General features: G+C 43.2%; 1 protein-coding gene across 4 annotated transcripts in view; it reads left to right on the top strand.

Moving 5' to 3' along the window:
• The window catches only part of LOC126188967 (serine/threonine-protein phosphatase 4 regulatory subunit 1-like), a 328,109-nt gene that overhangs the window by 254,584 nt on the left and 59,665 nt on the right, over positions 1 to 13,860 (top strand). For all 4 annotated transcript variants that reach the window (XM_049930729.1, XM_049930728.1, XM_049930730.1 and 1 more), the window contains one exon: positions 9,461 to 9,567. In XM_049930729.1, the coding sequence (XP_049786686.1) occupies positions 9,461 to 9,567 (107 nt within the window). The remainder of the gene's footprint in view (positions 1 to 9,460; positions 9,568 to 13,860) is intronic.

Below are 13,860 nucleotides of genomic sequence, written 5' to 3'. Positions count from 1 at the left end.
TAAAGGTAACGAGTGCTCACGACCGTTATAGCGCGTATTTAAAGCAAAACTGATCCGCATCCTCAGTGGCGCAAGGCAGGCGGGAAATATGAATACACCATATTTCACGTGCAGAAATAGGCCTGCAAACTATCATTTGTCTTACAACGCCTCCTTGATGTTGCGATTTTGTTTCCAGCAGTGTATTTCCGCAGTTAGCATTACCATGGTCAGTACTGAACTTTAGGAAAGTAGACGTGAATAATTGTATAGTAATATAGCAGTTCGGGAGACATATGCACTTCTTCCTGCAGTTTTGTATGTGACTCACACCAAAGTATAATTTTTAATTGTAACGTTGAAACAGTCGCTTAACAAGCGGAAATTTCCATGAGAATTAGGTTAAACGTCGAAGGATACGATTGATCACTTGCTTCAAAAAGATTGAAGTGCTAAGTAAGTCATTCTAATGGTTCCCGTCGATTATTGATCAGCGACTCTGGTAAAGTGCATTCTTTTTTTTTAACCGAGAGATGGAAAAATGTTACTGTTACAGCGCTGTTTAATTTTTAGAGTATGTGTTCTAACATGTAACTGCAGAATAGTCCATATACACACCTCTGTATCTGTAAACTACTTTAGAGTTAGCTGGAGGAATTAGCTTGACCAAGTTGGGAAACTAGAGACAGACGTACGTGCAGATTTTCCCACTCTGCTGAAGCCAAGGAGTGAATGTGGTTCACTGTTTAAAAGCGTTCTGATACGAATAGAACAAGGACTTCAATATATTTTTCTGCTTAACCAAAAAGCTATTAGATTTTCAAAAAACACAACTAAGCTCTATGAAACAATTATCAGAGTGGACTGGAAATCGGTAGACACGATACACATTTATAGACAAAGGATCACAGTTTCAGAAGAATTGGATGATTTATTAAAGAGAGCTTCACAAAACGAGCAAGTTACTAACGCGTTGGTCCACCTGTGGCTCTTAAGCAAGCAGTTATTCGGCTTGGCATTCATCGACAGTTATTAGACGTTGTCCTGAGGGCCCGTTAAATAGCAAAAATACCAAGCTGGTTGGAGAATCCTGCCTATATTGCTATAAACATTCTCGATTTTATGGAGATGCCGCGACCTTGCTGGCCAAGAACCTCTGCGAGGGAGGGCATTATCATACTGCAATGTGTAAGCCCAGGATGAAGGGAAACAGAATGGGGCTGAAAATACCGTCGACGTTCCGCGGTATGTAATGGTGCCGCGGATAACAAAGGGGGTCCTGACATGGACAGAAATGTCACCCCAGACACAGACTCCAGGTTGTCTGACGGTATGGCGGGCGACAGTCATGTTGGTATCCCACTGATGTCCGGTGCGGGTTGTCTCCAGATAAGTCTTCCGTGGTCATGGGGACTCAGTTCGAGGCGGGATTAATAGCTAAAGACAATTCTACTGCAGTCAGTGAGTTTTCAGGCCGAAGGCGCTTCCGTAGACTCTAACAGTGGGATGCTAAACTGACTGTCGCCTGCCATATAGTTAGACAACCAGGAGTGATGATCAGGGGTCATACACGGCACCCTCTCAGCACAGCGGTAGCGGTACGTCGACGAAAGGCTACACCTCACTTCGTTGCTCTTCATGGCGAGCTATCCTTGGTTTACATTTCAGTAAGATAATGTCCATCCGCACACGGCTAGAGTTTCTACTGCTTGTCTTAGTTTTTGTTGGCCAGTAAGGTTGCCCGATCTCGCTCCAGTTGAGAACGTTTGGTGCATTATGTGCAGGACCCTCCAACCAGCTCGTGATTTTGACAATCTAATGCGTCAATTGGACAGTTTGGCACGGTATCCCTTGGGACATCAAACTACTATCAATCAATGCCAAGCCGAATAACTGCTTGCGTAAGGGCCAGAGGTGGATCAACACGTTATTGACTTGGTCAGTTTGTGAAGCTTTCTCCTGAATAAATAATTAGTTTCTGAAATTGTAGCAATTCGTTTCTGTGGTGGTGCGTCTATTGTTTAGAGTGTATAGATGGTATTGATTTTAAACAATCGGAGGTAGCATTAACCCCGCCAATGCGCTGACTGCAGAACACTTCAACGATCTTCAGCTGGATAAGGTACGGAATTTTACGAAGTAGCTTGTACATAAAAGAACTATATTAGTGGAAGCTGAAATAAAAAATAGGGCAATAGTGTCATGAATGACACTGACGGTGAGACAGCAGTCATTAGCTAATTTATCCGTGCATCTTTTCTACAGTAAAAGGGATAAGCAAGAATGAGTTTTGAACAATGGCGCAAGCTGTTACTGTGGAAAACTTGAAGAGGTGTAGGATGTTGCAAGACTTGGGTCGCGTCGTACTGTTGGTTAACTTGGGTGGAAGATCTCTGGCTACAGGCATCGTCGTTCCACGCTTTGTCTCGGCTCAAGGCCGCGGACAGAAGACGCCGTGGCACGCCACGCGGCTGGCGGCGTTCTTCCCAGAGGTCGCGGCTCTCGACTGCTAATATCTCTTTTGACTGAACGGTTAGAAGGTTCATGGCATGATTTTCACTTCTCTACATCACCAATATTACTAACCAGACATTACATTTGAAAATGCGTACGAACTAGAAAAAGCGAAAGAAAGCGACCGCAGAACGAGCTGTAAATATTACTGTGTTAGCTGTGGGCCAGTGGGAATACCTTAGATCTCCTTATCCAATGAACCATGCCAAGATCGTAATTAGGATTACATACTGCTTTCGTCGTTGCATTGAGACATGTTACATACGGCAATCTATCACCGAGCATGTTGCCAGTTGGTTGATACCTTAAACATCTCAAATTGAGAAGCGATTGTCTTCAAACCTCAGTAACGAGTACCGCGTTGAGAGAAAGTAAGAAATAATTTTAGTATGACTAAATCTTTAGCTTTCCTGCTAAATTTCTGAAGGATTTTAAAGTAAACATTTTTCATCTGTTCGGTGGATAAATATGAAACGGACATCCTTAGTTCCAGTGTTCAAATTTAAAGGTAGTCGTAGCAGTTTTCCTGTTAATTCTTCTCTAATCTTCATCGATAATACATTAATGTAAAAAGTATGAAATTCCCTTGTTCGAACTTCTCATAAGGCAGGTTCCCGTAACTGGTTGCAGCACTTACAACAAATAAAGCAAGTGTACAGTAGACCATATTCGTAAAACACTGTAGTGTTGTTCGAACCACCTTTCGTCGTTAACGTAAGCTTTACAGTGGTAGCGACTGATCATGAAATAGGCAGTGCAGTAGTTAAACAGATGTTAGGAAAAAGGTGGAACAAATGCTCGTATGCATGCCTAAATCCACTGCATACTGCGAGCAAGAATTCACGTCAAGCATTTGCCATCGTGTTATGATTTAACACACAAACATATTCAGTATAAGAGATGGAATACCATAGTGAAGCACCATCGCGACGACAGTGAAGCAAATAACATACCTGTCCGCCATATTTCGTGTTACCAAAGCAAGTGGTCGTGATATGGGGTAGTGGTAGATGAGTTAACATGCTTCCGAAGCGAGTGTGGTAGAAGAAAAGTCACGTGCCATGTGCTACCGTTGTACAACTTAAAGTGAATCATTCAGATGAGTTCCTGGTATTATCAATATGTTTTACTTAGGTTTTTGCAGTTGTTCATTCTCTACGCTGTGCGATAATAAAACGCATGCACCGTGGTATCAGTAGAACGTAAAGGTTACGCCTTCTAGAAGGCGTGTTGGTCGTCATTCAGAATTGTTCGCGAGTAGAATCGTTCCACAGTCAGTTGTATGTTAAACCTTTGACGAGAGCCACAGTGAAAACAAAGTAACAAGAAATACCCTTTTCTAGAGAAATCGTAGACATTCCTAATCCTAACCCCTCCTAATTCTTTAGAGTATCCTTGGAAGACTACCCCCCTAGTTATATCAACAACGTTGTTCGGCATGGTTTCTTAGCGCGGGCTAAGTATGTCAGACTACATACGATATGCAAAGTCTGGATTTGTGTGTTGGCGATCTTCTGAGTATGCGCATTCTAACAACACACAATATATAGAGTCCAGTGTTGCAATATGTTCATGGATCGTACCAGGCGTTTATGCCCACATACTCAGGCGTACTAAGCGGCGGGTACTGCCATACTTTTGTGACGCTGCAGTGTTGTCCCGCAGCAAAGAAAGCATTCACGATTCCTTCCAACACTTCGATAACATTGAAAAAACGTCTTCAAAAAGACAAGAACATACCTAAATCTGTGCTCTACAAACTATGTAGTGCATGGTTATTAAGCACTTCCCTGTTACACCATGGTTTCTTCCCATTCAGTTCGCGTAGTGGGCATGAGAAGAGACTCCTCAAATGGCTATAAATGCGGTAAAAAAGTTCAGCCTTCGTTTACCGGTACCTACCGAAACGATACGTATAGGTCTTAGTATTTTTCTAGATTCCTCACTTGATACAGATTCTTGAAATTTTCTAACTACCCGTTCAGATTTGTCAGCATTTGTCACACACCTCAGCAGTATTACGGGATAGGTCACAAGAGTGACAAGAGCAAATTCATTTGTATACTAATTGCACTTTCCCATTATTGTACCAATGAACTGACGTCTGCCACTTGAAGCCTGTATGATTATACTTGATATTTCCGCAAAATGTTACATCTGGGGTATTTGTAGTAGTTGACTGACTGCAATCGAGACTAGGTGATATTACCCACAGGATTATATTTTGTACAGAGAACAACTTTACAGTTCTGAACATTCAAAGAAAGTTGCCTGTCTCTGCAACACTAAGAAATCCTATAAAAATAAAACTATATTTATGCAGCCTTTTCAGATAATACGTCATAAATACATTCTGAAAAAAAGTATGAGGTTACTATTAATATATCAGTTCATTAGTATATAAAAGATGAACAGCCAACTGTCAAAGATGGAATCGTGCTACATTCCTAACAATAAATCCGCAGTCAGTAAAATTGTACGCTTGTTAACAATCTTTGGTGTGTGTACGGAGTTATCAGAACTCCATAAAAGCTGCATCTATCTGATAGTTATGGATCAAGACATTAAAGATCTCGTAAAACCGCGATTAGGGTTTCGCATGTTTGAAAGTTTCTGTAACCCCCGCTGGTCATTGTAGAGAGTCATTCTGTTCGAACAACTTCATTACGTTAAAGTTCACTCGCAATTTTCACTTGATAACGGCTAAAGCTGAAAGCGCGATAATATGGAATAAATGGATATTTTACGAAATACTTTTCAACTGGCTGTAGTTTAATAACTCCTGTTCTAAGGCTTTAAAACAGGTTGTGTTCATAGTACTGAACAGTTAACTTGTGGATGACTTCGTCACTGGATCAACTTGACCATGAAATATTTACATCCTAAATTTTGCCAGCCACACACTGTTCAAAGGAAATCACATACTGTCTTGTATGTTCGCCGTAGTAATTGAAAAGCACTGGTGAGATAGTTGCTTAATTTCACTAACGAAACTGCTACTTAAAATTCGGATTCGTCGCATTAATGAATGACGCTGACAAGGAAAATATACAACGCTTTGTGCTGTCGTTGAACCATTTTCAAATGGTAAGTAACGATCGCAAGATCTTTCTTTTTGATCCCTTATAGATGGCTGACAAAAATTTCATGTGTAAAACGTTGAAAGTCCCCTTGTCCACGGTAGCTACACGTTGCTGAAATTCACAGCATTCATCTGGGATAGACGATATTGTCACATGTATTGTGTGACGTTCCGACTTGGGATCTGAGCGTAACCTACTGTTAATCCACTTTCGAAATAATTACATAATTCTAGCAAAGTGCCGTGCGAACTCTGTAAAGTTATGCCTAGATTTGTAATGGAAAAATTAGGAACTTTTTTTTGCGGTTAGCTAGAATGTAGGGAAGAAGCTGTTCCGGCGCCAACAGATTGATCGGCGAAGTAACCGTTCATGGTGATAAACAATTCCCGCTTTTGGCCATGTTCCGTATAGAACACAGGCCGGTTGAATTGTCGTTCACAATCTGTTTTAATGATAACTATACTTTACAATTAAGTGCAATTTAATGCCGTTGATGTGAAGTAGTCATTATTACTGCTGCAGGTTTAGAGAATAAGCAGGTATTCCTATATAAGTGAAATTCTTCAGACGTGGTAATATGCAGGAGGAGGGTGAAATTTCGCCGGACGTAAACTGGAACTTGAGGTGAAGTGGCGAAGGCGGCGAGGACGCGCTTGCAGCTCTAATTGCTCGCCAACTGTGAAGTGCCATCATCCCGAGCAGCACCTGTACTCGACCTCTGCAGAGCTCTCCTGTGCAGCTTCTGCCCGCTGTTGCAAATGATGCAGCGCCTACAGAACAGGGCGAGACGTTACGCCACCATTTTAGCAGAGTACTGCACGTAGGATTAGAATTCATAGCAGCGAATCATGATTCTTTAACTGTAGCCTGGTTGTTGTTGTTGTTGTTGTGGTCTTCAGTCCTGAGACTGGTTTGATGCAGCTCTCCATGCTACTCTATCCTGTGCAAGCTTCTTCATCTCCCAGTATCTACTGCAACCTACATCCTTCTGAATCTGCTTAGTGTATTCATCTCTTGGTCTCCCTCTACGATTTTTACCCTCCACACTGCCCTCCAATGCTAAATTTGTGATCCCTTGATGCCTCAAAACATGTCCTACCAACCGATCCCTTCTTCTAGTCAAGTTGTGCCACAAACTTCTCTTCTCCCCAATCCTATTCAATACCTCCTCATTAGTTACGTGATCTACCCACCTTATCTTCAGCATTCTTCTGTAGCACCACATTTCGAAAGCTTCTATTCTCTTCTTGTCCAAACTAGTTATCGTCCATGTTTCACTTCCATACAGGGCTACACTCCATACAAATACTTTCAGAAATGACTTCCTGACACTTAAATCTATACTCGATGTTAACAAATTCCTCTTCTTGAGAAACGCTTTCCTTGCCATTGCCAGTCTACATTTTATATCCTCTCTACTTCGACCATCATCGGTTATTTTACTCCCTAAATAGCAAAACTCCTTTACTACTTTAAGTGTCTCATTTCCTAATCTAATTCCCTCAGCATCACCCGACTTAATTCGACTACATTCCATTATCCTTGTTTTGCTTTTGTTGATGTTCATCTTATATCCTCCTTTCAAGACACTGTCCATTCCGTTCAACTGCTCTTCCAAGTCCTTTGCTGTCTCTGACAGAATTACAATGTCATCGGCGAACCTCAAAGTTTTTACTTCTTCTCCATGAATTTTAATACCTACTCCGAATTTTTCTTTTGTTTCCTTTACTGCTTGCTCAATATACAGATTGAATAACATCGGGGAGAGGCTACAACCCTGTCTTACTCCTTTCCCAACCACTGCTTCCCTTTCATGCCCCTCGACTCTTATAACTGCCATCTGGTTTCTGTACAAACTGTAAATAGCCTTTCGCTCCCTGTATTTTACCCCTGCCACCTTCAGAATTTGAAAGAGAGTATTCCAGTTAACATTGTCAAAAGCTTTCTCTAAGTCTACAAATGCTAGAAATGTAGGTTTGCCTTTTCTTAATCTTTCTTCTAAGATAAGTCGTAATGTCAGTATTGCCTCACGTGTTCCAACATTTCTACGGAATCCAAACTGATCTTCCCCGAGGTCGGCTTCTACCAGTTTTTCCATTCGTCTGTAAAGAATTCGCGTTAGTATTTTGCAGCTGTGACTTATTAAACTGATAGTTCGGTAATTTTCACATCTGTCAACATCTGCTTTCTTTGGGATTGGAATTATTATATTCTTCTTGAAGTCTGAGGGTATTTCGCCTGTCGCATACATCGTAGCCTGGTTATAAGTAGCAAAACATGGCCTCGGTGTGTAAAACATGGCGCTTTCTATCTTGCCCCGTCGCTAGTGCTTTTCTTCCTCGGAGCTGTGGCGTGACCTTGGCAGATGCCTGCTGTGTGAGTGTGAAGATGATTCGTCGTCCTGGCCACGTGGCGTGCGTGGTGCTTCGCTGGAGGCGGCAGGGCGGTCGCGCCGTGATCGATTTCCCTCTGCGGGCTACTGCCGCCCCTGATGCCACGGCCATTACTTGGAGGCGTGGCTCCATCTCCCACTCGGCCAATGATGGCAGCCTTCTGTTTCGGGGCGCCAATCGCGCTCCGCCGTAGGGCGTCGGTCTCCGCCCGGCTTCGAACCGTGGACCTCAGTTGTGATGACTGGGTACGCACTGTCGGCGGGTAGATTTCTCGGACGGATGGTTTTGTTGAGCGTTATCATTGTCATATGAAGTACAGATTGGCCAAAATAAAACTGACTCGAGAAGGATTTCCTCCACATTGTGACAATGAAATCTCAACGCCAGAGAACCTGCAGGATGTAAAGGGTGACCCAAATTTCAGCATACTATGTGAAGATCATTTCTCCTATTCAGTTTCTACGGTAACTTGTCTCGTGTCAGGCTTACAAACATTTTCACGGATTAAAGTAGTCCCTCCTCGAAAGAGTTTTTCAGTGAATCATTTCTGTTTTTTGGTATCTGTGCAAAGTATTATCTGTGTCATTACGAAAACGACGATTGTACAGCCAAAAAATATTTCCGGGTGAAGATAAAATTTTTTTTACAGGCTTGAAAAATTCGAAAAATATTTTAGTGGGAGAGCAAAAACAATTTTTAAATAAAAGAAAGGAAATAAATTGGATAAAACACCTTAGAAAGAAGGAGCCTAAAAAATTCTTAGAGGGACTTGTGGAAAGAGGAGGTGGTAGGATAGAATTAAAGATCAGAACGATCTTAGACGGCAGCGCAAACCGCGTCAATAAAAGGAGCGGTGGTTCATTAGAAATGGAGATGTCAGTGTCCTAACATAGCAGAAAACTTGATACTTAACATCCTAATCCAGCCGATATCTTGGAAGTTTACTTTGAAAAGTGTCTCGCACCAATAAAAGAAAAACAGATGGAACTGTGCTGTGTTAGGTTCACGTACTCTTATTCCATGCGGAAGATGTTCGTTTTAGCAAGGCATTTCATTCCGCACCTGCTCTTGCCGCAACATTTCAAAACTGTGTGTGTGGTGTTTGATCCTTGCAAAAATAAAAGAAGAAAAAATGTGAAATATTAAGGGAAGCTGGTAAACACTGTATCATTGCAAGAACATAACTAAAATCGGAAGTGCTGCATTTTAAAAACGATCGTACAGTCGTATGAAAGTGCACTGGTAATTAATGGCTCATTATTCGGCTGAGCGCTCCTTGAGTGTTACTCCAGAAAACTCGGGAGGCGATCACAGGCTTTGGGTTTTCTGCCCTTGCCTTCGCCAAAGCAGTACTGCTATGCTTATCACATGAAATCAGACTTCGGCTTTAGCGAGTTTCGGCATCTCCCCTTCTCTCTTTCGCCCCATGTGTTGAAGTAGTCTTTAAGTCGTTAAACAATTGTGTAACTGACGAGGCAATGTGTGTTGCAGGGACATGGTGGGCCGCGCAGTGCTGGAGACACTTCGCACTGTGGCGGACTGTCCAGCAGACGTGGCCGCTGTCATCCAGATCATTAGTACAGTGGCAAGCGATCCAGGTAATTGCCGTGCTATTATTATATATCGGCCGCTGCATGTTGTCGTCCTTCTCCTAACTACATCTAATAAAAAACCTGAAATCATGTACCAGATCCATATCCGCACATCCGAAAGTTGAAGGATATCAAGATTCTGCTGACACTAAACATCGACTTCCTGCCCCCATACTCCTGACAGTGACGAGCTTACGTGTTAACATTTGAAAATGCAGGAAAGAAGTCTTACATCCTCATACAGTTTCTCTCATTCTTTCCATGCTACCAAGTAGTCAACCTGTTCGCAATGTCTGTTCGAACACCTAGTTACACGCTTGCACGAGATATTCTCTAATACCAGAGCTCCGATTCAGTATACCTGCTCCGATTCAGTATACCTAAATGTCGATATTTTTCTATGTCCTTGAACAAATTGCTCCCCCATCCACGGATTCTGCGTGGTGTCTGTTCTTCCGGGCATTTACGCATTCTTATACATTCCTGTTCATTGCAAGTTAATGATTATTCATACTGTGAATGAATGCGGTGCCTGTCTCGGATAACAATGGTTTCTGAACGCTTAAAGACAGTATATTTTGCACATACAAGGTGCATTCCATAAGTAATGCGACCAAAATCATTTATTGAATATTTTCGTACAAATAATCAAATTTTCAAAATGGCACCCTCTTGCGTCGATACACTTCTGGAGGCGGTGTTTCCATGCCTGGAAGGCATACTAGAATGCCTTTTCCGGAATGTCCTTTAGAGCTGTTGTAACATGCGCCTGGATGCTTTCAATCGTGTCCCAATGTTTTCCTTTCGTGACTCCTTTTAACCGAGGAAACAGTCAGCGGGAGCCAGGTCAGGACTGCAGGAAGGCTGGGGAACTAACCAGGAAGTCTTTGACAATGAAGGCGCTGTGACTCGGCGCGTTGTCGTGGTGAACTTCCCACGTGTCCATGTCGCTTCGACAACGCGAGGCCCTCCTTTTCAGTGAGCACTTCCAAGTAGTTCACTAAAGTCCCGGTAAGTACGAAATCATGGAGGACAGTGCCTATGACGTCACAGAAGGCAATGAGCATGGTTTAGATCCTGGACTTGCTCGTGCGTGCCTTCTTGGTACGGGGCGACGATGGGGTGTGCCACTCTGAAATCTGCCTTTTTTTGTCTCAGGGTCGTACTAAAATGTCAGACTCATCACCAGTCATAACTGAGTTTAAAAAAATGATCACTTTCACACATTTCCAACATTTCTCGGTACCGAAGCACTCGCATGTGTTTGTGTTCATCGGTCAACACTTTTGGGACTAGTTTGGCACACCTTTCTCATGTTCATATCTTCGGTCAAAATGCGGAAAACGGTTGTTTTTGCCATGTTTACAGTTTGTGCTATCTATTGAAGGCTCAGCCGTCTGTCAGAGTTCAAACAATCGCGCACACGCGTCGCATTTTCGTCAACTCGTGCGGTTGATGGCCGTCCACTGCGAGGTTCGCCGGTGATCTCCTGTCGGCTCTCCATGAACGACTTGCGCCATCTGAAAACTTGTGATTTGGACAAGCAATCAGTCCCAAAGGCATGCCGAAATAATGGAAACATTTCGGTGGCGGGCTTCCCAAGTTTAACGCAAAATTTGATAGCGTACCGTTCTCCACAGAATGATCCATTGTGCCGTGTTACATAAACTCAACGGGGTTGACGGAAACGCACGTCCTGACTCTGCGGCAGCTCGCAGCCGAATGAGACAAAGAGCGTTTTGAAGCTAACACCCCCCTCCACTTAGCCCAGCCGCTTTCAACGCGCTGTGGTGTACCGTTGCGTAAAAAAAATGGTCGCGTTGCTTATGATACGCACTCCATAACTAGAAAACTCATTATTTCTAAGAAATAATTGTTGGTAGGTTGTATTATTTCCGGACTTAATTTCTCACGAAAATATTAGTAGTTCCCGGCCGCAGTGGTTGTGCGGTTCTAGGCGCTTCAGTCCGGAACCGCGGGACTGCTACGGTCGCAGGTTCGAATCCTGCCTCGGGCATGGATGTGTGTGATGTCCTTAGGTTCGTTAGGTTTAAGTAGTTCTAAGTTCTAGGGGACTGATGACCTAAGATGTTAAGTCCCATAGTGCTCAGAGCCATTTCTATTAGTAGTTCAGCTATGCTCTGAGCGGTTTCTTTACGTAATTCAGGAATAAAAAGTGAATACTTAATTAGTAAAAGAACAGTAGCTTGTTGTCAGAAGGAAAACCGGCGAATGAAATGGTAACTGGTGACCGAAGCGCCAAAACGGCGAGCGGCACATGCACATGTAACACTTGCATTGTCTCCAGTAGTGGCTTTTCTTTTGCGGACCTAAAACGGGTGATAGCTCTAAAATTGCAGCTTCTATAACGTGATGCATTTGCTAAAATTGCAGCTTCTATAACGTGATGCATTTGCCTGCCTTGTGTTACGAATTCGGAATGGAACGTCATTAACACCATTTCCGTAGTTTTATGTACATAAATTACCTGAAAGGGTCATATGACCAGAATCTGTTAAATTCTGAGTATTGGATAGAGTACATAGGGGCGTCTGCACATGCGGAATGTTTGTTAAAACACTAAATCACGTCAACATGATCTTTGCTTCTCATGTTCAAGCATTCTATTACCATCGTACTTCATTTAGGTCCACCCAGTGGTCAGGCAGTAAACTCCTATTCAATAGACCGAAACACAGAACCCTGTTTGGAGACTTCGATATTTCCTGGTAGTCAACCACTTGTCAGGCTGTCTCCTTGAGTAAGGTAACGTTAATTGCGCGTAGTTTTTCCGTACGACGAAACAAAAGTAAAAAAAGCTTCTCTCAATCCAGACAATGACCGATGGCTTCCTTAGTGTTTATCTATTCATTACTATTATTTAATTAAACCTCGTCGCAGTTCTCGGCAACATTGACTTGCACGTACTGAATATATTTGGTGAGTTGAAGTCATTTTTCATGAAGCGCTAGATGAGGTCAATATGCATTGCCCATCATGGAGGGCAGGGCTTAAGCAGACGCGCTGCACGAGTATGGAGACCGTGCTCTGCCTCAGTAGTGGCAGGTTTTCGGCGCGGTGCTCACCCTCTGTGTATCATACAATAGAAACAACCCCTTCTGTCGCAGCGTGAGCTTGTATTTCCGGCTGCAACCCTCCCGTAGCCGAGGGTAGCGGATAGCGACCGCTTTCCAGGTGCTGCCCGCCGCCATCTGCAGCTTGGGGTTGTAGCAGACAGCCTACTTCTGCCCGCGTATTTCAGCGGGGAACGGATAAAACGTCGCAGTAGCAGACGGAGGCGCCTCGGTCTTCTTGTGCCGTTTAAGCACTTCTTCCCTGTATGCCGCAGTTGTATGCGTTTTGACTCGATGAAACAAATGTTCATGTGCTTGAGAGTTTAGTGATAAAAAAAACCGCGTCACTGGAAATGGGTGTTAGCCCTTATCTGGGTATTCACTCTCAGTGCAACACATTCCCGAACGTTGGATGATTTGGCTGAGATCTTGGGTGTAGAAAGCTGCATTTTAACTGTCGAGGAAACGTTCCTCCACGAAAATTGCCTCGTTCTGCCACGCAGTGGTTTATTCCTCAGTACTAGGAGGAAGTAATCACGGAGAGCCAGGTCAGGAGAATTAGCACATGCAAAATTAGGTAGCTTAAAGAATATTTGTGATTGCTGTGCAGAGTGAACTGGGGATGGTGAGCAGAACACCCTCCTTGAAAGCCTTCTCGCCCAGTGCTTTTGACAGTATACTGCGACCTCATCGAACAGTTAGGTAGTAGTCCCCTGTTAGGATAATCTTATAGCACCACACCTTAAGTCGCTAAGAAAACGGCCAGTATCACCTTGGCTGAAGATGGTTGGACCTGTGGACTCTGCCTTGCAGTATTTCTGATGCACCCAGAAATCGTCTACCATGATTGTGCCAAAGAACTTGGTTCGGCGGGTTTCTGGAATGAGTGCGAGCATTCGTTGATCCAAGTGGATGCCCTCCGTCATTTTAAAAATTTTGTGCAAGATGTCGGAATCTGGTCCATTACGGATTTTCATTTTCTTATTATTGCCTCCCATTGCACGCGGATCTCAAATCACACCTAGCGTCAACTTCTCTTGAAATTGTTGGTTCTTGACACATGGTCTGCACATCGTTTTTAGACTTGATCAAAGTGGAAGCATAGGTGCCATCTATGCAGTATCGTTAAGATCCAGAAAATAAAATACCGCACAATATTCCACCAAATCGGTTGCGCAATTTTGTTTTGACTCATCTAGTGGCGATATGTGGCACAGTGGTGCCA

This window comes from Schistocerca cancellata, chromosome 5 (genome assembly GCF_023864275.1).
Source record: "Schistocerca cancellata isolate TAMUIC-IGC-003103 chromosome 5, iqSchCanc2.1, whole genome shotgun sequence".
NCBI classification, from domain to species: domain Eukaryota; kingdom Metazoa; phylum Arthropoda; class Insecta; order Orthoptera; family Acrididae; genus Schistocerca; species Schistocerca cancellata.
This window is presented reverse-complemented; position numbering and strand designations above follow the sequence as displayed.